This window comes from Equus przewalskii, chromosome 19, assembly GCF_037783145.1.
Source record: "Equus przewalskii isolate Varuska chromosome 19, EquPr2, whole genome shotgun sequence".
Classification (NCBI taxonomy): domain Eukaryota; kingdom Metazoa; phylum Chordata; class Mammalia; order Perissodactyla; family Equidae; genus Equus; species Equus przewalskii.
The window spans coordinates 48267929-48295377 of NC_091849.1; the positions used below are offsets into that span (position 1 = coordinate 48267929).

Consider the following 27449-nt stretch of genomic DNA (forward strand, 5'->3'; position numbering starts at 1 on the left):
TTAATGCCGCCTTTCAAGATTGAGTGCATATTCATGTAAGTATTGTGAAATAGCAACAAGCAGAAGAGGGGACTTCGTTCTGTTATGACCTCAGTGAGCCAAATGTGAACTCATTTTCAGTTACACAAGCAAATAATGGGGTTAAAGTCTTCTTTAATTGCTTAATTGAAAGCATATAATCATATCATTGATATTTTCAGCAGTATGCTTTTTCGAGCCTTTGTTATGTGCAAGGCAGTGTTCTAAACCCTTTACATGGACTAACTAGTTTAATCTTCATGACAAATTCTATGACATAAAAACTTGTTATTTTTCAATTAAGGAAACTGTGGCACAAAGGGATTGTGTAATTGCCTCAAATCATACGTGCAGTGATTGGTAGAGCTGAGATGGACTCTGAGGTGATGTGATGTCAGAGTCCATACTTCACAGCCTCCACCTTCTTCGCTCTCATAACTGAGTAGGGGTGTTCATCATGCGAAGTCACTCTCTTTACACATGGCCTGAGCCAGACACTGTTTCTGGAATTTAATTTTTCTACAAACAGAAAATATACAGTTCAAGTACTATTACATTAAAAATTATCTTAGCTATGCTACAACAATAATCAGTATAATTCTTTACATATCATGTAATGACTCGGTCATAAGATTATCTCATTCATAGAAGAAAGCAGTGTGTTAAAAGTTGAAAGAGCACTGGATTTAGATACAGAAAACTAATATTGAGATCGGATTCCTCTGTTTACCAGCTGTACATTTGGGATAAATATTCACTAACTGAGCCTCAAGATTCTCTCCTTGAGGACTGGATTGGTAGAACCGCCATACTTAGAGGTTTATGTTAAGAATTAAATAGATAACATATGTGAAAAATGATTTATTAGTGATTGACACATAAATATAAACAATTTGGCTGGATATGAAAATCCAAAAAGAAGTATCCTTGCAACTCAATGATTTATGTTCTAACTCCCTCTGTCATTGCGGAAAAACAAATTATAAGAGTATTCTATAATCTGAGTTTTAAAAGCAGTAATCTAATCTTCTTGTTACTTCTGTGCTTCATTTCTTATCCGGAAAGTACCTATATATTTATAGCCAAACCATGGAAAATCTATTGTCTCAATATCCTCTTTCTAAAAGCATCAAACAGAACCCTTTAAACTGCTGGAGATTTAATAAGACCTATTGTATGTAAGCAGAGCAAAATAGCGTGTATGAAAAATAGATTAGAAAATTAAAAATCCAGGCATTATCATAGTAATGATATGGATGGATGAGAAGATGACCTAGGCAAAGGTGGCCCGTTTGTTTGCTTCAGTATAGTGGTATCTATTTTATCTGTTGAAAACCGGCCACTCCTATCAAGTTGGAACATCAGCTAAACTCATAAATTGCATGGTCTTTTCCCTCCTTGCTCAAATGTGAAGTTGGGAAGTTGGGACTAGTGACATCTCAATCACACAGAACAAAGATAAAGATTCAAGTGACTATCATTTCAATTCTTCCAAGGAAATGACATAAGTAGAAACAAACTGGATGCATAGGAGAGAAGTTAATTTATTGATTTATTGCTTAAAATGTATAACTTACATCTTAATTTGGGAGAGATCCAGATTCTAGATTTCTGTTAATAAAACCTTTTCTTTAGGGGGACAGGTATAGGCCTTATTATGAAACATTTCAATCACATTGCTTCTTTCCAGTTGCAGTCCCTCACTCTTTTACCCAGAATCACAGTTGATTTTTTCTTACTTTCCTGATCTCTGCCACTAACATGTCATCTTATTAGAGAAGATTTTGAAGCCCTTTTTGGCGACTATTCTAATAATAATAGTGACCCTTGCTTCATCCAAATTTTTTTGGTGTTACTCATTTGTCTGTATTTGAAATTAATTTGGCCCATTATTGGCTTGTTTGTTTTATTATTTATTCATATAATTTGGTATAATTATTGTTACTATTACTACTATTGTTATTGTTATTAACTGCCACATCTCACTAAAATGTAAACTCCATGAGGGCAGGGATGTTGACAGTTTTACAATGAAGCCTAGGACAGAATAGATATTTAATACATACTTACTGAGTGAAGAGTAAAGCAAAATTATAGTAGCAATTGTAGTATCCATCACTTATCTATCTAGAAAACTTTAGAAAGTGACACTTCTGAGAAAGTGAACGGCAGATACGTAATTCAGTACCTAATCCTAAGGGCTCAGAGAGCAGTTCATGCATTTCTTTCTCTTTTTGGGGTATGGAAGATGATTGGGGGAACAAAAGCTCTGTCTTCCTAAGCTTCAATTGGTAATTATGATTTACAGCTCCAACTGTGGCTTGTATAAAAGACAATGATGACGGAAATGTCCTGAAAAAGCATATAGACTATACACACAGATATTCTTTGCAACTCCACTTTACATTTTTATATTTTATGTTTAGCAAAAGGCTTGGTTCCTACTCAATGCCCAACATAATAGTGAATATTTATTGAACACTTACTAAATATCAATTACTTCCTGAACACTTTACATTAATTATCTCAATTAAACATAACAACAATCTTATGAAATAGATATTAGTCTTACTGGCATCATTGCACAGTGAGGTAGATGAGGCTTAGAGGCATGCATTTAACACCTTGTTCAAAGTTGCTGTGCCAGTAATTACCATGGCTGACATTAGAGACCAAAGTAGTCAGACTCTTGAACCCATGTTCTTATCCACTACACTGAAATCAATGAATTTGTGAGTGAACAAATTTCTGAAAGGCAATAATGAGTTTCTCTGATTTTTTATATCTCTGTTTAAAACATAGCACTAAGATTGTTTAAGCTTTAGTAAATGGCAGATGATTGACTGACTCTAAAAGGAAAGGGCGAATTCACGCTTAGAAACAGCAGAAGGATTAGCTGAATCAGTGGTTATTGGAACTTCATAATTTTTAGAATCAATTGGGATGACTAAACACATACACACTCCTGGGCAGCACCCCGGCATGTTCTTCTTCTGGCCTTACCCTGAATATTGTCCTTTCATTATTTAAGAATGTGGTTCAGAAAATTGCACTTTTAAATATACCCCCAAATCTTTCTGATGTTTACCCCTGTCTGATACCACCAATTTAGTCACATTCTGTGCTTTTGTCAGGTGTGAACTCATCTATGACATTTCATCCATTTGTACAATCAGGCTCATCTCTTGCATTGCTCTGATTAAGTGATGCCTGGAATGCAGAATAAAGCATATTTTTCTCGTCAGAAAGCCCAGGAGAACATGAATGCCCCTGGATGAATATATGCAAGCCCTCTAGTAAAGCAGTGTAGCAGTGTGGACAGACTGACCTGTATAAATACGACTTTACTACTTTCTGACCATGCGAGCCTTGGGCTAAGCGTGTTTCTGTTCTGAGTCTCAGCTTTCTTAGGGGGACGAGGAATAAAATTAGTCACCTTGCATAGATGATGTAAAGATTAAATAATGCAAGATGGCTACTTAATCTGACCTAAACTAATCTTTCAAGTCAGGAGATGGCCTATGGAGGAGAAAATATTATCTATATTTATATTTATATATACATTTATTAAAGGTATATTTGTGTGTGAGTATATATATACATGGAGAGAGAGAGAGAGAGACATACTGTATTTAAAGATAGAAAGAAAAACGAGTAGGAATAAAACAATTGAAAAAATTAAATATGAGAATATTCATATTTTCCTCAGTCCTTATAGAAATATGTCCCTCAATGGTGTTACAGGCAAAACCCAATTTTTCTTCCCTTTTCTACCATGCAAGGGCCCTACTGCAAAGCCTCTATTTTGTAAGAAATTACCATAATCAAATACATCTGGGAAAATAGCTTCTAATATAAGGTCACACAAGTAAGAATTTATTTTAGAAGCTGAAATCAAACTAAAGAATATAGAGAGCTGTCAACTGCGTGCTCACATCCCTTTGAAAGTGGTCCACAGACTCTGAGAAATGAAGAAGCAAGATGTATAAAGTATTTCCAAAGTCCATTCAATACAGTTCCCTAGTTCTGAGCATCCCTACCCTTGACAAATCACCTCCGTCTGGTACCCCTTGACAAATCACCCCCATCGAGTACCCTTTGACCAGACTGACTGATTTTAGGACATAGAATTAGCCTATTGTTTGACATTAGAAAAATCTGGAATTGAATCACAGGCTTGCTTTTACTATCTAGGTGATCTTTTTGAGGTCCAGTTTCCTTATCTATAAAAATGGTGATTTTAACATCAAATTTATTGGGTTGTACTGCATATTAAATGAAATAATGCAAGAAGTTGACAAAGAAGGCACTCAGCAATAACTTTAAAAATTACTGAGTTCTTACTATTTGTTGGCACAACTCAAGATAGTAAGCAAGGTGAGCATGGTCACAGCCATGCCTGGAGCTTAAGTTTCATATATGAATTGCTGTTCATAAAATTCAGTAGAGTGCTGGAAGAGAGTGACTATCAAGCGAGGCATTGTAATAAGTGATCAAGGATGACTTCATCGTCTTGAGAGGGGGATGGCCAACAAAGGGTGTCTAGTGCAGAGGGACAAAGTTTGGTATTCCTGAGAGCATCGTGTGTGTGAGGAACAAAAAGCAGGCCAGTGAGCTGACTGTCAGTGAACAATTAGGCAAGTGGTGAGGGGAGGACAGGGAACAGCAAGGCTCCTTCTTACCGGGCTTTTTCGGCCATGGTGAAATGGTGGATTTTATATATTTGATGAAAGCCATTTTAAGAGTTTATGAATCCACTCTGGTTCTTGGTGAGAGAAGTGTTTGGAAGGGTGTGCAGGCAGAGTCAGGGAGGGAGGTCATTTTGGAGAAGACTGCCAGTGGTCTGTGAGGGAAAATATGGTGGCTTAGATAAAGTCTCTCTCTGAGCTGCGTATGCATGTTCTTGCTCTTTGTTCTCCCCATGGTTTTGCTCGGTTCTCCTCACTTTGAACCTACCTAAACTCCTACCTCTCAGGGCTGACTACAGATAAGGAGAGCCTGTCCCTGAGGTTCTGACCCGTTGACAGACCCTTGATCATTGATATCTATCTGTCCTCTCCTGCCGGCTTCCAGTCAGCCTCGAGTTGGACTCTCTGTACTTTCTCAAAGAACAATCGGATAACATGACATACTGAGACATGTGGGAGTTCAGAGCAGAGGGTTTTCCTTTTATCTCATGATATGTGCACTTTAGGGACGTTCACATCCCCCAACAGTGTGGCCATCTAACACACAGAAAAAAACAAACTCCCACACAGGAAATTTCAGATTAATTGAGAGATTAGAATAAATACTTGAGAAAGGAAAGAGGGGGAGAAGAAAAGAGAGGAAGAGGAGGGAGGGAAGAATATAGAGAGTGATTAGTAGATGGGTACAGCTCTGACGTGTTGCTAACAGTGTTTCTTGAACTCTAATGTACATGTGAACCCCCTGGATTCTTGTTGAAATGCAGATTCCAGTTCAGTGGGTGTGGGCCAGGGCAGAGATGCTCCATGGCTTACAAACTCAAGCTCTCTTGGGGTATAAATGATCTTGGTCTGTGGAGCACACTTTGAATATCAAGGCCCTAGAGCATGTCATCTAAGCAGACACTTACTCCATCGGAATTGTGGTATTGGTCACTTCAACCATGCCATCAAATGAAAAGGAGACCCTCCCCCTAGGGGTGGTGATAATATAGAATAGAGGTGCATTGTTGCAGTGACAATTATCCTTTCATCCATCATCAATGTATATTTTTGTTGTGGTGGGAGTTGGAATAAAACCCAAGAGTATGAAATGAGTTTTGGTTCCATCATTTTCAGGAAAATGGGGTTCTCCAGTTAGTCTCTCTTCTAGTCAGTGAGGCGAGGAGCAGTTCAGAGAGAAAAAAAAAATTGATGATAGAAGGGTTCGACTTGCTTCAGCTTTTTGCCTATAAGATGCAAAGGAAAATGTTTAACAAGAATATGTATTAGGGAAGAGATATTACCAGTAAAAATAAAACAGCAATTTCAATTTAGGTGTATATTTCAAGCTAGAGTTAAAGATGTTAAAAGATAAAGGGTTACTGTCCTGCCCATAATCTAGCAATTCTAAACTCCTTCTAAACTCCTTCTAAACTCTTTCTAAACTCTTTCAGTCTTAACATTCCTGGAAACAAGTTTAGCCATGTCCTGCTGAATTAGTCCTAGATTCTTTATCAGCACTACTTTACTTGTTCCATATTTACTTGGATCATACATAGTAATCTGGACAGAACTTCAGGAATGCCCTGCTACAGATTTCAAAGAAAAATTCCAATAAATATATTACTCTTACTTGCAGGAAGAGCTACTTACTCTTACTTATTTATATTGTCACTTGCACTTCAAAAAGAAGGAACACGTTAGAAGTAAATTTCCATGGCGGGTGAGGTTTCTTAAAGTAAGAAACAATGAGATTATATATATTTGAAGCCCTCTAGAGCGGTAGGAGAGACATATGCATATTAACAGTTTATTTTTATATTTATAGTCCACCTATGTGGCTCATAGTTTAGTTTATTGAAACTTAGAAGATTGTTGAATCTTTGGCTTGTTGAGCAAGACTGCAGATGAAAAACTTCATCAACAGATCTCAAAGAAATGAAAGGGAACCTGAATGCTGTTATCCAAAGCTTAGTAGTTTCAAGGATGTTAATTTTGGTAATGATTCCCTGGCAGTTTACTGCCTAGTGGTTTTAAGTTTTGATTTCTGAGTCTCTGCTTTTCGTTTAGAAATCTTTTATCTCCTTTGTTTTTAAACTATCTCCCCAGCTTCCATAATTATCTGTGGAAATATAGTAAAACCATGTGGGTGAAAGTTATTGAACAGTGTGTCTCTGAGACACAGACATTCTACTTTCGAACTCGCAGCCCACAGGTCTCTCCTGTCTTCTGCAGGGTCCTGCTGTGGCTTCTGTGTGCTGCTTGATGGCCCATATGTTCTCCTTTGAAGTGGCTAGTCAATCTTCACTACCTTGTGTGTTTACTTACAACTCTGCGGTCTCTTTGTGGCTCTGATTTTTCATCGCTATTTTAGTGATTTTGAACTTCTCATCTTCCATATTGGAGGCCACTTTTTGCCCATGCTTCTGTTACTATCATTGCTGCTCCAGCTGAAGTCTGGGCTCCTCTTTCCTGGCCAATTTAATAACTCATTTCTCAAGGACCCCAAATGGGATACCCATTAAGTGCACACTTAATTTCTACATATTACCTCGTATGACAGCTATAATGTTTCATGTCACTATCATAAACAGTGTCTTGCATAGAACTATGACTATTTATCTCACATCTTAGGTATGAAACCTCATGACTTTTGCTGAGTTTGGTTGCACTTTCCCTACCTCCACCTCACCTCTTGCCTTTGTCACTTTAGATTTTGGTTTCTTCTTTCATCTAGTATGTAAAGCTATCTCATTCTAATGAACATAATTAGATAATTAACAATATTAAAATTGCATTTTATGTAAAACTTCTGGCTGTTCATAGCAATAATGGATTTGAATTATCTTTTTCTCTGTCACATTACCAGAAGCAGAAATCTCTGAGGATTTTTTCTTTTTTGAAGTATGATTTTGCCCAATGATATGAGGTCTCAAGCTTGAATGCGGAAAGGAAATCGGTTTAGAAACCAAGACACATACAGGCAAAACTTCTGAAAGAGATAAGAAAAGGGGTGTAAATTTGGAATTTTCTTGTCTCCTAATACATTAACTATAAGTCAAAGCAATAATAATCAATCATTCTTGAGACCTTTTTTTTTAATAACTGAATGTCATCATCTCAATAATTTGCATCCAGACTTTGAAAGATTATGTGATTTTTCCTTTGAACTGGTGTCTTTTAGCTCATGAGTATATGATGCCTGCTGTTGATTGATCTGATTACTATGGGTGGCAATTGAATGCACCATGTGATATACGTAGGCTGTCTGCCAAGACATACACATACACACTTAGAGAAATGTCATCAAAAATTTTGCTCCATTCTGGTCTAAATTATTATTTGCAAGAAAGAGCAAACCACTCAATATAGCTCAAGAAAAAAAAGAAGAATTTATTTTAAGGCTAAAAAAGTCAGATGTAAATTCAGCAAAAGCTGGTTTTGAGAGGAGGCAGCTGGCATGGTGGACTTATAATCATCTCAGTTGTTTTCTTTTCCTGGCTCTTCTCTTCTGCCTGTTCATCTGGTCCATTATCCTCTGTCTCACAAGCAGCTCCCTTAGATTCTTAGTGCACATGTAGCATCATATCATCCCCAACCTGATTTGACATAAACTTTCAACTCATATGTTCAACACTGGTTGCAATGTCCATTTTTTCTCTGAAATAGAAAGTATACAAATCAAACATGTTTAGTCAAAAGATAGGCAGTCACATTAAAGAAACAAAATTACCTCCAGTGAGAAATAGGTGATTAAAATCTGATTTAACATAAGTACTGTTGTTTACATTGATTGAGTGATTGATATGTGCCAGGCACTGCGCTACAAACTGGAAAACCGGATGCTACTACCTCCATTTTACACAGAAGGAAACCAAAACTTGGACAAGTTAAGTAACTTGCTCAAGGTTACACAACTAGCAAGAATACCACTCAACTAGCCCCCAGACCATCTGACTCGAAGCAGTGTGACATTAAGACTTATGTTCCAAACATTTTGCCTACGATCTCTCTACAGCAACACATCTAAAGGAGGACAAGTTTAATCAAAAAACATCTATACTTAGAGGTGAAAGTGGAAAAGCAAAGCCACATGAGACCAAAGTTAATCATGCCTGTCAAACAACTTTCTGGGGAATATATGTATGTTGATGTGAATATTGCTCCTACCTGGTAGCAGTAAATTTATCTTGGATGTGAAAACATCAGGCCTTCATTTTTGATGCTACTTAACATTCAGACTTCTCTAATTCCAACTGTTCTTATTCTTTTCTCATAAGGAAAATTCCTTATAACTTGATTTCTCATATAAATTGTCTACGGGGAAAATACGCACTTGTCAGGCCAACACAAATGATTAGTATGGTCAAGAATATAATTTCTTATTATAGTTGTAAAATTGGCATCTTGTATTCAACAATGTGGGCTCAAATTGCCAGTGAGTATCCTAAATATGATACACATTATGGCACTGAAAGAATAGACTTTGTGGCAATGTGGAAGTTCAACGAGAACCATGGTGAAACTGTGCAAGGCAATGGATGCTTTTGAAGGTTTCAATGGAGTCAATCTGCAGGCATTCATGCCAACATCTCCAGCTTGGCAGCCAAAGGCAGAACATTACTAAAGTACCTAGTGTGGGTCTGTGTTTTGCCTTCTGTGGCAGTGAAGCACCTCGGATCATCCTGCAAACTTTCTAGGCATTATCAGGAAGAATCAGCAAATGTGGGAAAAGAAAGAGTAGAGATGAAAATAGAAATTTTTGAGAGTCGTGGCTATTGGGTTGCTACCCAGAAGAAAAACAAATACTGTTTTTCTTTTATAACAATTTTAAAAATTCATATTTGCCAAAATTTGACCTGAACCTTGGCAGTCTTGTGTATTTACAGCTGTCTATGTCTGTGTTTGGGGGAGCAGAGGGGTAGATGTGTGAGCTTTTTATCACCGTACACCCTTCTTATGACAGAGGAAACTTTCTCATTTTGTCTAAAATATATATATGTACATTGTATATATATGTATGTGTGTATATATGTATAATATATAGGCTGGTGCTGAATCCTTTAAAGTACTTAGTCCATCTTCTTCTTTACCTTGCTACTCTTTATAGATTAGACCCCAAAACCCTGGACTAGATAACTTAGAAGTAAAAGTGTAGATGTTTCCCTTAGAAGTGATTTTAAAAATGGAATTGCAAATCTGAAAAAGACAAAACTATGGCGACAGTAAAGTGATCAGTTGTTGCCAAGGATTAGTGGAGAGGGGGGATGAATAAGTGGAACACAGAAGATTTTGGGGGCAGTGGAACTATCCTGTATGATACTATAATGGTGGATACATGTCATTATACATTTGTCAAGATCCATGGAATGCATAACATCAAGAGTGAATCCTAATGTAAACTATGGACTTTGAGTGAGAATAATGTGTCAATATAGGTTCCTAGATTGTAACAAATATATCACTCGGGTGCCAGATGTTGATGGAAGGAGCTGTGCATGTGTGGAGTCAGGAGATAGATGGAAACTTTCTGTACTTTCTGCTCAATTTTGCTGTGAACCTGAAAGTGCTATAAAAATAAATTGCATTTTTTAAAAAAAGAAATCACAGCTAAATGTTGGTTAAAATAACTTATAGTTGCAAAGAAAAAATCATTTCTGCTTCCTTATTTTATTTTGTTATATTTATTTTTATTGGTTTAGTTTTTTGCTGAGGAAGATTCACCCTGAGCTAACATCTATACCAATCTTCTTCTATTTTGTATGTAGGTTGCCTCCAAAGCATGCCTCATGAATGGTGTAGGTCCACTCCTGGGATTTGAACCTGTGAACCCAGGCCACTAAAGCAGAGTGCACCAAACTTAGCCACTACGCCATGGGGCCAGCCCCTTCCTTGTTTTAAAATTGAGAAAATTAAAGCCCAGAGAAGTTAAAAATTGTTTTACAAGTTTCCATGATTAAAATATTAATAATATCTCAAAAGTGTTTTCAATTATTATATACTTTCATGTGATCCTCCAACACCCTTCAAATGGAATCTTTGAGTTTTGAGTTATAGCTTTTGTGTTAAAGTAACAGACATCCAACTCAAAGTAGCTGAAGTGTTAATGTGTAAATGTGGACTTTAATAGGTCTCTTACAAAATCACACTGAACCAAACAAAAGAGGAGAGCCGAATCTGCGACTTTCACCGGGAATGACTCACTGGGACTCATTGCCAGCAATATTCTTTCCCAGTACTTCTCATACCTATGTATTTTCATATTGGCTTCATGTTGGTCATCTTCTAGCCTATCAGAGAGTTGGGGAATAGCGAGGATTATTTGGTTGATAGAAGCACCAAACCAACTTTATAATGCTAGTGTGAATGGAGAGGAAGATGTTAACAATCCCAGGTAAAGACTGAACCACAGTGGTCAGAAGTCAAACTTTTTCTTTGTTTTTGAGGAAGACTGGCCCTGAGCTAACATCCATGCCCATCTTCCTCTACTTTATATGTGGGACCCCTACCACAGCATGGTTTGCCATGCTGTGCCATGTCTGCACCCGGGATCCGAACCAGCGAACCCCGGGCCACTGAAGCAGAAGGTGCGCGCTTAACCGCTGCACCTGCTGGCCCCAGAAGTCAAACTTTTAATGTTACTGTGGTCAGAGAGCAAGAATTACGAGAAAATGTTAAATCCTAATTAAATCCTGAGGCTAGGGTAATGGGAGAAATTGCCCCCAAAGGGGGAATATAACATGGACATGGCACTAGAGAACTTGTTATTAATATAAAGGATAAATAAATATTTGTTCATCTGGAGTGGGAAAGATTCGTTGTTCTTATTTTACATATGAGGGAAAGAGGTAAAATTGGTACTCATGGGCCTTCTGTATATGAGAAACTTTTCCTGCCTTTGCATTGCTTTTCATAATTTCCTGAGTTCTTTCATTTTCATATAATTTGCTTATGGGCAGAAAGAAATAAAATGTAGACCAAGTAAAAAGAGAAATCCTTGAGTGTTAAAGTTGTATGTGAAAGATAAAGAATGGATCAGAATTTTAGCTCTTGACTATGTTTCTTATCCTCTATCCTTCTGTTCTCTCAATTAAATGGATATTGTATGATAAATACATCTAAGCAATGAAAGTACTATGAGAAATTACTAATATCATTGGCCTTAGGTAAATTTTACAGTTAAAGGGACTATCCCTTTAACAGAAAAGAAACTCTCATTGAAATTTGAATTTCATTAAGCCGAAACCAAGCAAGAAATTTATGTCATGAGTGATAAGTGATGTTATAAACATTTTTTTCCACCTAGAAGAAAGAGGATTTTCAATTTTTTACATTTCTTTTTCTTTATGTGCAGAATATACATGAAATCAATTTTCTTAGGTAAATTTCTAGAACTTGTAGTTAAAAATCGTCTTATAAAATAAACTCCATTCCCAGATATTGTCATTAGGAGATTCTACCAAACATTTGATGAAGAAAAATATCGGTTTAACATAAACTATTCCAGAATATAAAGAATATGTAGTGTATATAAACAATAATACATTACAACCAAATGAGGTTTATCAGAAATGTAAATTGGTTTACCATTGAAAATCGATCAGTACACTCACCATATTAACTGAATAAACAATATATAAGATCATCTTGGTAGAAGCTGAGAAAAAATTTAGACACAATCCAAAAGCCATTTCTGATAAAATCTCGCAGAAAATTACAAAGAGAAAGTATTTACTCAGGCTGATAATAGTCATCCTTTATAAAACGACAGTTAACGTCATACTGGATGGTGAAAGCCTAAAAGCTTTCTCCCGAAGATGAGAAACCAGATGTCTGCTCTCCTCACTTCTATTCAACATTGTACTGGAGGATTCCAGTCAGGACAATAAGGTAAGAAAAGGTCACTCAGATTGGAACTGAAAAAGTACAACTGTCTTTATTTGCAGATTATATGATCAAATATTAAGGGAATCCTATGGTATATATAAGAAAGTTACTAAAGCAAATAATTGAATTTACCAAGTTTCTAGGATAAAAGATTAATATGCAAAAACAATTGTATTTTTAGTGTTAGAAATAATCATACAAAAAAAATTTTATAATATCATTAAAATAGCATCAGATTTATAAAATAGGGGTTAATCTGATAATTAATGTATTGACTTATACACTGGAAAGTACATAACAGTGTTGAAAGAAATTTTAAACCACTTAAATAAATGGGAAGTTATAACCTGTGCATGGACTGAAGGATTCAATATTTTAATATATCAATTCTTCCCAAATTAATTTATAGATTCCATCTAATCCCAAACAAAAAGATTCTTGGAGAAATTGACCAGTTGATTATTAAATTCATGGAAAATTGTAGAAGACCTGGAACATCCAAAACAACTTTCAAAAAGAACAATGCTGGCAAACTGATGCTCTCTCACCTCCAAAACTATTGTAAAGCTTTAGTAATCAAGACAGTGTGTTACTGACATCAAGACAAACAGATCAACAAACTTACACATACGTGGTCAATTGATTTTTTACAAAGTTGCTAAGGCAATTTAAGGGAGAAAGGATCGTTTCTGCAACAACGGTGCTGGGACAGTATTAGATATTCGTATCTATGCTTAACATACTTCATACCATACACAAATCTGAACTCAAAGTGGACTATGGTCTTAAATGTAAAACCTACAATTACATAAAATTTCTAGGAGAAAGTGTGGTAGAAAACCTTTGTGACCTTGGGTTGGGCAAAGATACAACATTAAAAGCACAGCTCACAAGGGAAAAACAAAAAACAAATTGAAATGCATCTGAATAAAGACTTTCTGCTGTTCTATTCACTGTTAAGAGAATTAAAAGCAGATCACTGACTAGGAGAAAATATTTGTGAATTACATATTTTATAAAAGATATTTATGAAGATATATGTAAATAACATACTCTACTCAAAAATAAAAAAAAATCCAATATAAAAATGTGTAAGATATTTGAACAAACATTGACCAAAGATACTTAATAGTGGGTAAGAACATAAAAAATGTTCAATATTATTCATTTGGTGCTTTCAAATTAAAATGACAATGATATTACTATATATCTATTAGAATGTCTAAAATTAGAGACTGACCACGCTGAGTGTTGTCAAGGATGTGGAGGAACTGTAACTCCCTTACCTAATGGTGGGGACATAAAACCTCACAAATACTTTGGAAAACAGTTGGTAGTTTCTTTAAAAAGTTAAACACATATCTACCATATGACTCAGCCATCTATTCCTAGGTATTTACCCAAGAGAAATATAAAGCAAGCAGATGTTCACATAAGGACATTACAGGAATATTCACACTACTTTTATTTACAATAGTCAATATCTGGAGACAACCCAGATGTTCATCAAGAGATGAATGGACAAATAAATTGTAGTATGTTCATATAATAGATTAATCCTCAGCAATAAAGAGGAATAAAATATTTATACATGTAACAGTGCAGATGAACCTCAAAATAACTATGCTGAGTAAAAGAAATCAGATCCTAAAAGTGCTCACTGTATGGGAAGTAATATACAGCAAAAAAAGCAAGCAGGTCAGTGGGTGCCTGGGGAGATGAGGAGATAAGATAAGATAGAGTGGGAGGGATGGAATGCAGAGCAGCTCAAAGGAAATTTTAGGGGCGATTGGAATGTTCACTATCTTGATTTTTATGATGATTTCATGGGTACATAATTCAGCAAAACATCAAATTTTATGGTTTAAGCTTGGGCATTTTATTTGGTGCAATTATACCTCCATATAGATGTTAAAAAATTTAAAAAACACATGAAAACTTAAATTTCCAGTGTAGACAAAAGGAAGTTATTGCTACTAAGACATTTAATTAAAAAGCATAAGTACCAAAAATCCAATGAGATAATAAGTAATGAAAGTTAAAAACGTCAAAGAAGCTCGATAGCATCAGCAATATGACATTAAGGTTTTAGGTAAGTGCAGAACGACCACGAGAACCTCTGCCACTAGCATTCTTCAGGAGATATTTGACAGATGTCGCTCAGTGACAGAGGACAACTAGCCTGGCAAAGATAAGCACAGAGTTCAGTCAGAGGATTCTGCCAAAATATCAGACTTTTTTTCTTCTAAATGTTAGTATTAATGCTCTAACATTGAATTTTAATCCCTATGTCAGAAGAGTTTTACAATAATTTATGTGACTATATGGTCACTTTGTCCAAAACACCACGTCTTCCAAGATACTCTATATTATTTAGCATTATGTATGACCACTCCTCCTGAAAATGTCTTTTCTAATTCTAACCTTATTTCAATTATAACTCTTTGAAAACTCCCTGTCTTCTTCTTCTACATATTATACTCTCAAATATGAGTATTCCTCAAGGTGGAGTCTTTGGATAGTCATTATTTGTGTATGCATCCACCTATCCATTCACTCATTCAATAAAAATGTATCAAGTGTCTACCCTTGGTCAATCTCTGTGTCAGATTCTATGGATAGCTGATAATCCCTTGCCCTCAAATAGCATCTCCTATCTGAAGTCTTCCCTGACCATTCTAAGAAAAGTTGTCGTAATCTCCATTGCCCTCTCACAGCGTTTATGTGGGTGACACATATGCGTTTACAGCATTCTACCATAAAGGACCTTTCTCTAAATAGTATCTTTAGTTCTGATTGATCTCAGAACCATACAGGGGAGGATATTTCCTAAACAAATCCTTCAGGCCCACAATCTCAATTTTTCTCATTTTATTAGTCAAAGTAAAAATTGCACTAGACAAAGTTAAACAGGCAAGGAAGACTATTTAAGATTATTGCAATAGGGGAGAGAGACTGAACTCAATTCCAGGGAAATGAAAGGTGGGAGGGTTTTCAAGCTCTGATGTGAGCAGTGGAAAAGCACTGGAGGATGATAGGGGAAGGAAGATAAGCAATGGGCTACCTTGAGCACACTGAGTTACTCCTGAGTTTGCAAATGCTTGTCTCTGTGATTAGGCCTTTGTGCTTGATAATTAGCATCCATTGTTGTTATAGTTCTCAGGTCCTTGAGAAAGACTTTCTTGGGTTGTAAAACTAACAAGAGGCTGGAAGAGTATTTATGTGTATTTCAAAGAGACAGAAAAAGAATTTACAGTTGCAAGTTTTCTAACGTCAATTCAGTAAGAAAAATGACGTCAGGGGCCTATAGTCAGGAAGCAAACTGTCTGAAGTTTAGTTAAAACTGAGGGTTTGAACATTGTTGATGCAAATAATCCGTAATCAATTTATAAATGAAAATCTGGATGAGTTTATTCTGAGCCAAAATGTGAAGACCATAGCCTGGGGCCTTCCTTCCTCAAGGAAGGAAGGGCACCAAAGAAGTGGGGTGTACAGAGTGGTTATATACCCTCAAAGAGCATGTTTCACATGATTGAAATGTCCCTTTTACAATAGTCATGAGACTGCTCTGTCGGAACAGCGATTGATGGACACAGCAGGTAGGAGGTCTGCTGTCTCGGTGGGCACAGCAGGGTGGCAGGTCTGTTGCAGGGAGCTGGGTGGTCACAGCTGAGCGCAGCAATCAGTTTCTAGTCTAGGGAAAGATGCTTATCGTTAAGGAAATGCCAATGTGGGAGAAGCTGTACCTTTTTCTTAATGCCATTTGTTCTGGCCATAGGAAATGTCTAAAATAGATATACAATGCATGCTCAATGGCCATGACAGCCCCTTTGGGAAAAACAAAGTCAGGCCGAATTAGCTTTACACTAAATGGCTTCCTCATATATCAAATATATCCTATTGCTTGCCATTTCTATTTGTCAACATTAAGGCTTGTTTTGATCACATTCTGTCATTTGACCGTTATATCATTTTTGTAGCAGCAGGAAAATCAGGACTGCCATTTTAATAAAATACTATAGTATTCTGTGTCCAAAGCATGTACTAGAGTTAAAGAAAAGTGGCACAGGTCCTTTTACTGCTTCTAAATATTTTGAAACTTAAAACTCCTAAGAGACGGTGTGGGGTTGGGGGGGGTGGGATTGCATGAGGGACAGGGAGAGAGGGAGAACATCATTAGTATGAAAATTTCCAAATATAGAAAATTTTAAAAGAGTTACATAGCCAATTTTACTTCACATAACTGTCCATGTGAGATTAAAATGAGCTTTTATTCAGGAACTTTCGTCTTTCAGAACACTACCAGATAAGAAGTAAGAACAACTGAGAAAGTAAGAGAAGACATATACTGACTGAGTTTATTTTTAGACAATTTAGGTCAAACAACACCTATCCTACTGACAAACTAATACGCCAGATGGAATTCTAATTTCTTTATCTAGATGTTTCTTTGCACATTTTTCCTTTGCCCACATCCTTTTCAAAGAAAGAAACATGTTACTTGGCATCTTTCTTCTCCTCCTTGAGTATGTTTTTTGTTTGTTTGTTTGTTTGTTTCAGGGAAAGCTTTGCCCTGAGCTAACATCTGTTGCCAATCTTCCTCTTTTTTTTTTCCTCCCCAAAGCCCCAGTGCATGGTTGTATATCCTAGTGGTAAGTCATTCTACTTCTTCTACGTGAGCCACCACCACAGCATGGCAACTGACACTGACAGACAGGTGGTGTGGTTCTGTGACTGGGAAGCGAACCCAGGCTGCTGAAGCAGTGAGCACTGAACTTCAACCACTAGGCCACCAGGGCTGGCTCAGTATGCTTTGTTAGTAATGTCAAGGATGTCTAAAAGTTTGGTCCAAGCTCACTAAAAAGTTAAAAAGACCATGATTTTACTTCAAAATTCAATAGTAAGAGCTTATCTAGGCCATGATTAGCAAATTTTACTGTGCATTATAATCAACTGAAGGGCAGGTTAAACACAGATTGCTGAGCTCCAGCTCCAGAGTTTTTAATTCACTTAGTCTAAGCCCCAATAATGTGCCTTTCTAACAAGTTCTCAGGTGCTTCTAAGACTGATGCTTCAGGGACCACATTTTGCTCCTGAAAACTTCACTGACTCTTTCTATATAGGGGTCAGCAAAAGTTTTCTGTAAAGGGCAAATACTTCAGGCTTTGCTGGCTAAGATCCAAAATCAAAGATACTATGTAGGGACTTAAGTAGAAGAGAGAAAACAATTTTCCTTAAATATTTAATTGACAAAAAATCAATAGATAGTAATAATAATTGCGCATAAGTTTTTTTGGAATGTAGGTCTACTAGTGAGAAGAATGGGATAACATTTTGCTTAATTGATGTTCAAAGTTGGTGTTTCTTATCATCAAATCAATTACAAATGTTCATCTGTAAATATCAGGCTTCACTCAGGACACACGAGAAGGAGGGCCAGTTTTGGCCCATGAGCTATAGTTTGCCAACCTCTGCTATACCGTAACATTAAAAAAAATCACAGTCATAGATAATTAAATGTAAGAGGAGGCTTAGACAAAGAAATGCAGCCCTCTAAGTTACAGTTTAGGAAAATGAGATGCAAAGCGATGAAAAAATATGCCTAAGAATTCCTTATGACAAATATTTAATCTATAAAATAAAAATTTAAAAATAGGACTTACTCAAATGTGAGGGACTTGAATCAATTACATATTCTTGCTGGTAAATAAAAAGACAGGATTCAGGATCAGCTACAGGAGGAAAATCAATACGTCTTTGGGAAACACTCACTTAAGTCACTTACTGAGCACATAGCATGTGCCAGGATTTTTCAGGCAGTTGATGGTATATCAGGGCACATAGTAAGAAGTATGAGTCATCATCCACAGCAAAAAATGCGAATAAATAGTTACTTATTTTTATTTATGTTCGGATAATCTGTACTTGAACATTAATGCAGGAGAAGCATAACAGGTAACAACTGATTTGAAGACACATCCCCTAGGCAAGAAAATGTCACTAAAAGATAATTCTCCTACAAGGTCTTACATTTACTTCACAGAATCAGTTTCACTTGTAGTTGGAAGGTTAGTACAAGTAATACTCAAAGAGAGGTCATCAATGGACATGATATTCCTGCAGTATGCAGAAGAGAATACTAAGGTAGTATTCCTCTTAATGGGAATTAGTCCACTGGCAATGAGGCAATAATAAAGAAAAGAACAGATAAACAGATCTTTCTCCACTTGTAAGCTATCACCATGGATAAGTAGATGGTGCTAAAAACTACATCCAAAATTTTCTCCAACTAAGTACTGTCCAGCAAGATTAGAATATAAATAACTTGTTCTGGATGATAGTATTCGATTGATGTAATGATCCTTTGATGCCTAAAGTAGTATAATTCAAGAGACAAAGTGTTTATTTCTGCAATTCAGCTGTAAATATTCCTATCAAAATGTGTACGTTACCTCATGAAATTCTGACCTTACAGGACGGAATAATTTTTTTAAAAAGAAAAAAGGAGGGGCCAGCCTGGTGGGTGGCACAGTGGTTAAGTCCACACCCTCCTCTTGGGGAGCCTGGGGTTTGCTGGTTCAGATCCCTGGTGCAGACATGGCACTGCTTGTCAAGCCATGCTGTGGTACACGTCCCATACGTAAAGTAGAGGAAGATGGGCATGGATGTTAGCTCAGGGCCAGTCTTCTTCAGCTAAAAGAGGAGGACTGGTGGCAGCTGTTAGCTCAGGGCTAATCTTCCTCAAAATAAAAACAAAGGAAAAAAGAGAAAAGGAAATTTTTTTTTTGAAGATTGTCACCTGAGCTAGCAACTGTTGCCAATCCTTTTTTTTTGTTTTTTTCTGCTTTATCTCCCCAACCCCCGCCCCCCCCATACATAGTTGTGTATCTTAGTTGCAGGTCCTTCTAGTTGTGGGATGTGGGGCACCGCCTCAATGTGACCTGATGTGCAGTGCCATGTCCGCGTCCAGGATCCGAACCCTGGGCCGCCGGAGCGGAGCGCATGAACTTAACCACTCAGCCACCGAGCTGGCCCCAGAAAAAAGGAAATCTTAATGATAGAAAAAAATTTCTTAGTAGAGGAGAATTAAAAAACATTCCTTCTCATATCATGTGTTGTTGAAATAAAGGAACAAAAAATTCTTGCCTCTCTGGGGCTTACTAAAAATAAGAAAAATTCAATTCTCTGTTAAATAGTGTTATCTTCAAAGAGCTAGTAGTCAGAGAAAGAGTATTGCACTTTCACTTTGTACATTCAATGATATTTTTGTAGACTTATGAGTCTAGAAATGCATTACTTGTGTGTTTTTTTAGGAAGATTAGTCCTGAGCTAACATCCACTGCCAATCCTCCTCTTTTTGCTGAGGAAGATTGGCCCTGAATTAACATCCGTGCCCATCTTCCTCTATTTCTTTTATTCGTGGGACACCTGCCACAGCATGGCTTGATGAACAATGTGTAAGTCTGCACCAGGGATCCGAACCAGTGAACCCTGGGCTACCGAAGCGGAACATGTGAACTTAACTGCTGCACCACCGGGCTGGCCCCATTACTTGTCTTGATTAAATGGAATCATATTATGTATTGTTATCTATGTAGACAATATATCTTGAATATTTCATGTAGAGTAACCTAAACAATTTAAGCACACAGGTGTATGTGACAATAATAATCTCTTGTTAAAATAAATGACATCTCCTCATCTCTGGCCCCCACAGCAGCATAACTTCTGAAAATGCAAAAACCTCCCTTTCCTCAGTGAGGATCTCTAGGATAAATAATAGGGTCTTCATGGTGACCAGCAGAGTCCTCATTTTTACTACCATATGATCATTGCTTTTCACGTGTCTTTGTCTTTCCTAGGCTCACCATGACATTTCCCAACTATCCATATCAACATCAGCTGCTCAGTGATGGGAGCTGTTTTTGAAAACTGAAGTCACTCCTACAAACTTCTCCAACATCAGCATCTTAGACAAAACTCGCCCTGCTAGATTTCCTGATGGGTCTTGCAGATAGGTGTTCTCAGTTGATCAGGTTTACTCATCAGCTTACGGGCTTCCCTACATAAGACTCTGCATAGCTTGTGGGATTCTAATTCTTTCTCCAAAAAAATTAGTGATTCCCTCATGTGTCACATTCTTTGAGGGACGTCAATTGAGGTGGCCAAACACAAGTCCTAAATTACTGAGACAAGAACACCTATTACTGAGCTTCCTTATAGGATTTTGTTGAAATGAAGGATTGCATCAATGAAAGGAGGTCTCCAAGACCTTGTTATTTATCTCTTTGCTGTGCCGTGAGTGGTATTGAATTGCCCTACTGAGAGAGCTGTTAAACTGTGTCATCCCTAACTGTCATCTCACAGGAATTGGTTGAATGCATACAAAAAGTCACTAGGCAAGCTGAGATTAAAAGACTTCACATTTGAAAGGGAGAAAACATTCATTTTCTTTCAAGAAAGATATAAGGCTACACTGTGAATAGAGAGATTTTGATGTGGAAAAATGGTATCTGAAGATAATCATGATTCTCATAGTAAAGCCGGCAGTAAGGTCACATACATATATTTAGAGAGGAAGTGGAGCAACTCAGATAAGTAGCATAAATGTCTGAGTGGCAAAGTGGCCATAATGAGATTATAAGCACAATCAGTGTCTGTTCCCTTGCTTAATTAGTATGTTCATCCATCTGAAATACAAAGAAAGTGAGCAGTCAATGAATAGACAGAATAGAGACTGTAAATTATTTTTATTCATGTAAACAGTGGTATTTAGGATTTAAAAGTTCATATTTCCATTAAACATCCCCAACATTTTCTTTTACCTACTCTTGAGTCTGTAGATGCATCTCTGTTCCAGACTTTGGTTCTCCATGGTACTTCTGTTTTCCAGAGTTTATATGCAGCACTCATTTCTCCATTTAATGCAATATCCATAATCATACTCATCATCATCACAAAATGTCTTACATATTCCTTTCACTTTTTGGCATCTCTCAAATCTGTACTTTGGTGTGAAGTCACTTCTGGCTGCAATCAAGAAAGACATCTAATGTCATCAGTGCAATTATTCATTTGGGGATCTTAGGGGAGAAAAAAATTATGTTCTAGTCATGAGATCATGTGTGTGGGAGATGGAGAGCCTGGGATGGTAGGTTGTTTTACAGCACAGTTTATCAGTGGTTTCAGAAGATGACCAAGCTACAGACGTTATACTTGTATAAGATATGTATGTTCTTATCTTATAGCTCACATCAGTACTAAACTTCAGCTGGCTCCTAGGGGCTCCTGTCCTGGTATCTTTTTTTCTTACTTTACTAAGACCAGATTTATTCTCCCATGCTTTCATTAGATGATGTTTATAGTTCTTTTTAAACCAATAATTTTCATTTTCATGTTTTCTCAATTTTTTAAACCCATGCTTATTGCCTTTTCACAGTATCATTTGTTCAATGCTTTCTTTTTCATTCTAGACCATACTCTTAAATGAAATTTTCTTTCATTATACTAGAGAAAATGGATATGTCCCTTTCATCAGTCTACAGCAATAATCAATGAATAACATAACATAATTTAAGACTTAATTGTATGTATTTTTCTTAAAAATTTGTTATGATACTTTTATTCTTGCAGCCAAAACATAAACCCCTATATGATAGTTATGGTTTCTTCTGATTCTTTATCTCCTACCCAGTATAGCCTGATAGTAACACAGTAGGCAGGAAAATACATACCGATTGAGTAATTTATTGGGGAAATTAACCTCTTTAGATATGAACATAGAAACATAGTTTTGATGTACACTACGTAGTTAGTAAAAAGAGGAGCCCCTTGTTAGTCTTCTAGTTTCTTGTGAATCAACCAAGACACTGCATAGAAGGATGTTCTGAGATTCCAAGCTCACAGCTTTGTGCTCATACATTAAACTATAGTAAATGGAAGCAAAGATTGTTGTTACTTTAAGATTTTATTTTTCTTCATGATTCAATTGTACTGCAACCAATGCCTTTAGAATAGAAAACAGACTTCGAACTCAGGCTTATATTTTCCCCAAATTTTATTACAGTACTTACTTATCTTGGATAAATCATTCCACCTATCTGCATGACAGAATATAATAAACATAAGTATCATGACTATATTTTGAATATCAAATTTTTCATGTGTATATCTCAGGTAAAATAAAGCAAAATAATTTCATTAAAATTTGGAGAATGAATTGAACTGAATTGAGATTAAAATTATATGATGTCAACTCATAGATCCTAATTGTCTGTATAGAACCTAATCGCAATTCAGAATGGTGTTTCATTTCAATTCGATGTGGCAGGTGTTTGAATAGCTAGTATTCTCCAAGCATTAGGTTGAGAACTGGAGAGAAACTTCAAATGTAGATAAGACTTCAAATGTACTAACTTTGTTATCATTAATAAAGTTACTAGAAAAGAGAAGAGTTAAGTTTAATGTATGAGAGATTATCAGGAGGGCTTTGACATGTGAATATATGTATCTCATTTGGGAATGGGAAGCTAATTCATGACGACAGAATTCCTGGCCACTGGCGAATTTCGGTGAAATCTAAGGTTATTTCAGAGTCATGTTTGATATAATTTAAAGTAGGGAAGAGCATGATGCATGATTGCATTTCATTTTTCTTTAAACTTTTGTTGGACAGGTCCTTTTTAAGCCAATCAGTATTCCTGAGACCCTAATATTTTGTCAACCTACCAAATCTATGTTGATTTTTAAGATGTGTTAAATTCAGAAAAGAGAGGTGTGAATTTATGGTGATCATTAAAAATAATGTTTTTTGTAGTTTCTCATTATTCCAAAGAGTAGAAATGTTTTAAATCATGAAGAAATCTGTAGAACTATATGATCTGGTTCTATCACTTCTTGGTTATTTGAAAATAATGTATCATTTCAAAACCACACCTGTGTCATGTGAAAATTGTGAATGAAAACACAAGCTCATAGTGTTGTTGTGAAAATTGCCTATGGAATATGTCATAAACTGTCCAATTCTACACAAATGTCATCCATGAGTACATAACTATTTATGTGAGGTGATGGAAACTAATCGATACATATCACATAAAAACAAAAATGAATGACCTACTAACACCTCTGCATATTTTAAATGTCACTGCAGAAATAAGGCCTATGAGAACTAATTTTCATGAAAAGAAAGAAATGCAAACACTAGTTTAGGGGCCTTATAAGGGGTATATACTCCAGAAAGGTTTCTGGATTCTGGGCAAGAGTGTAGTGCTACAAACATGCTGGAGGAATACTGTAGCCCACAACCGGTAACAAGTCTTGCATGCAGATTTTAAATACCATTTTCTCTTTCAGGAGGGGTATAGAGAAAATTTTGTAGCACAGAGGCTATGTAGAGGGTTGTTAGAACATTTTGAAGAATAATGAGAAAGATAATTGAGTTAATGAGATTTAAAATAAAGAGGAGAAAGTGAACTTAGGAGATATTTGTGAATTAGAAGCAACTCATTTGGTATCTTTTGAATTTGGGGGAAGAGTACAGGCAAGCAGAGCAGCGATGATCAAGTGTTTTAGCCCTTAAAACTGAGCGGTTGAGAATAACGGTGAGACAGAGAATAAAAGGAACGGGACCAGACTTCCGCCTTTGGGAGTAAGATGAGTTTTATTTTGGTTGCATCAGGATTAAAGAACTTGGAGGCCAGTCAGATAAGTAAATTCCATAACTAGTAACAAATGCAGCTTTGTGGCTTGGGAAGGAGATTGAGAAAAGTATTGGTTGGCAGTAGTAGTCATAACGAACAAGGTAATCTCAGGAAAGCATATAAAAGAAGAAAAGAGATTCAGGAACAAAACACTGGAGGCTACTGCATTGAAGAGACTACCAAAAATGGAAAAGTCAATTGATAACTGTCCAAATGGTGACCAATTCTAGCAGTGTTCAGAAGTCCAGCAAGATGAAGAATTAAATTAGGATTTGGGGTTTGCTTTTAGGAAAACATTTATAACATCAACAAGGAGATTTTTAGTTAATTGATGTGGGTGAATATATTGGGAAGAAAATGTATAACATTTGATAAAGTAGAGGCTATGACGGCTTATTAGGAAATCTGGTGAGGAACAGAATAAGGCAGATTAAAATTAGTTTGAAGGAAAAAAAATCTCTCATGAAATCTGACCACCTCTGCAATCTGACTAACTCTACTTTTAACATATCCAAAATCCTACCATTCTTCATGGTTTTTACTGTTAGCCACCGTGGACTGAGTCGCCATAATGCATTACTTATGTTATTTTAATACCTCATGAAAACACTTTAGGGAAGTCTCTTTAAAACACAATCAAATCATATTTTCCTTCTGTCCAAAACCCACTGGACTTCTCTCAGAGTAAAAGGCAAGATCCTTTCTAGTTCCTGAAAAGTTCTGGGTAATCTGTGAACACGTTTCCTTTCTGACCAACTCTTCCAGGACTCTCCTCCTGAGTCACGTTGTCCAGCCACACCTGTCTCACAGGCATTCCTCACAGATCTCAAGAGTGCTCCCATGACCACTTCCAATTTTTTGCTCAAATTACACCTTCTCAATAAGGGCCCCCTGAAAGATCCTGTTTAGAATTATTATCACCCACCAGCATTTTGAGGTCCCTTAATTTTGTTCAGTTTATCACTTTCTAACATAATTTGCTTATTTATTATGTTTACTGTTTGTATTTGTCTCCATCTCTAGAATACGAGCTCCACAAAGATAGGGAATATTGTTTGTCTTGTTTATTGATGTGTCCCAATCTTATTACATTACAGCTAACCCATAGTAGGTTCTCAATGAGTATTGTGAAAATTAATAAAGGGAAACTCATTTAAAATGGATTGAGGAGGCCAGAGAGGGTAGCTCCCACACAGTACCACTCGAGGTCAATTATAGGAAAGATAGTCAATAACAGATCCCAACGGAAATCGTCAACAGGAAGGAAACATTAATTATAGGAAGAAATGTACATTACATCCCAAACAGAAATCCACAACCCCAGTAACTCAGCCAATGAGAAACCAGCAAAACCCTCAACTCTTGTTTTTCTCCAACGGACTTTTGTTCAAAACAAGCCTTCCTAATATCCCCTTTTTTCTCTGTAAAATATCGGTCATCTCCCTTGTTTGTTGGACTTGCCTGTGGTCTGCCATAGCATGCACATCCTGAATTGTAATTCTTTGGTTATTCCCAAATAAACTCTTTTTGCTGGTAAAATACTAGCTGTTTTATTTTTAAGGTTGACAGTATTTACTGAATTGGTAAATAAATGAGAGAGGGAGTGTGGAACGCAGTGTCTAACCCACTTGTTTTCAGTGTTATGAATTAACATTGATTTGGGGGAGGGGCGCAGATCCCATGTCTTGTTCATTTTTTAACTAGCCAATTGGATAGTACTTAAAGCTCAGTTTGTGATCAGTAAATATCAGTTCCTTAAGACAGGAGTTGTAATTTTTTTTATCTTCAAATCCCAAACCCATGAAATCATACCTGGGAGGAAGTAAGCCATTAACCAAATGTTGTCTGAATAAATCAATGACTAATTGTAATTAGATTTTGTCCTTGCCCAAGGACATTGAGGTGAAAGAAATCCTGAAGTAGATTGGGTTTGGATGCTTGATATCAGGTTGGATCTCACTCTTCTCCTCCTAGTCCTGTGCTGGAATTTGATGGTGAAATACCTCATTTCAACATAATGCTTTAAATTAATTCAGATGTGTATTGAGCTATTTAATAACACTGAAGATATCCATTACCTGATGGTGTCTATTTCATCAGGGTCACTGCTAATGGAGACTCACTGAATACTAAAAGTGAAGGGAAATACATAGCGTCACGGAAATTTAGATTCTGGGCCAAAGGAGGGAAAAATGCAAAACTTTCAGCTCTTTAGAGCTAACTAGTTTAAGATTATCTAATTGTTTTGTCAATTTATGCAATGAAAATGGCAATGCATGATAAAGAAAATTTCCAGAAATCTTCCCATTTATTAATATTTGCCTTTTTTCTTTTTTTTGTTAATAAATTCCTAGGATAATATGAATAATTAGTGACGTCTCTTTCTGTTTAAGGAAACAGGCTGCAGAACTTCATCAAAGTGGACTCTAGAATTTTCAGGTGATAGTTCACAAAACAAAAACAGTCAAAAGATTTCCGTAGGGAAAGGTATGAATTGCATAGTTGATGCTCATAGATTTACATTCTCTTTCAAGTCTGTCACACTTGTTTCTTGGGCTGAAGGCAGAGGTGGGTGGCTTGAACATACTATAGAAGGAGAGATCAGCTCAGAAATCTAGATGGTTCTGGTTTCTCTGTCAAGCACTGGAGGATGGAGGGTCTATTTGATATACAGAGATGCTTCAGGTGTCACAGAAAATCTCTCACCATCCACCACTTCTTGGTAGCTGCTAAAATTCTTATTGACCCTACATTAATAGTATATTAAGTTTCTTAATTCTACTTTATGGGTCTTGATGTAATGATGGCCCAGTGTCTGGTTAGGTAGGATAAATAATCAAGCTTTCATTTCAAGGATTTAATTTTACTAATCTCCTTTTCAACATGGCTTATATATTTATTGTCAAAAAGTTAGGCTAATTTTTGGGGGAGGGCCACCAATATATCATCTCTCACCCATACATAATAACACATGAAAATTTCAAATAGATATTTGTTCTCATAAGACACAGAAAATGTATTGACTACCTGAAAACATGACTGATTTTTTTGTTTCCACTTTTGTTTTTAATAAACTCATATAAACTCAGAAACAATAAACTCATTCTGTGAGAATGAGTGCTTAATTATAAACCAGTTGTTTTAAACCAGGGATGCTTTTGAACACAAGGGGGAT

The 27449-nt window shown here is 36.4% G+C and overlaps 1 protein-coding gene and 1 long non-coding RNA gene across 6 annotated transcripts in view; one reads left to right on the forward strand and one right to left on the reverse strand.

Annotated features, from left to right (window-relative positions):
• LOC139077355 (uncharacterized) overlaps positions 1–27449 on the forward strand; it is an 84090-nt gene that overhangs the window by 16094 nt on the left and 40547 nt on the right. For 3 of the 5 annotated variants that reach the window (XR_011529796.1, XR_011529797.1, XR_011529798.1), the window contains exon 1: positions 1–12575. This exon is cut by the window's left edge. This is a non-coding gene — a long non-coding RNA (uncharacterized lncRNA). The remainder of the gene's footprint in view (positions 12576–27449) is intronic. The other 2 variants (XR_011529799.1, XR_011529795.1) reach the window with 2 other exon arrangements.
• Positions 21304–24844, reverse strand: LOC139077406 (beta-defensin 110-like). The gene is made up of 2 exons (XM_070585071.1): positions 24817–24844; positions 21304–21602 (listed from the first exon to the last, which is right to left on the reverse strand). Exons 1-2 carry the CDS (start codon positions 24842–24844, stop codon positions 21469–21471), a joined length of 162 nt encoding a protein of 53 aa, XP_070441172.1. The 3' UTR covers positions 21304–21468.

What these genes read in the sequence shown, in the direction of transcription:
- LOC139077406 (XM_070585071.1), bottom strand. Translation starts at nt 24,844, where the DNA reads ATGGCGACTCAGTCCACGGTGGCTAACA. An exon ending in TCAGTCCACGGTGGCTAACA is followed by an intron (nt 21,603 to 24,816) that starts GTAAAAACCATG and finishes TCTTGATTGCAG; the next exon opens with CCAGAAGTGACTTCACACCA.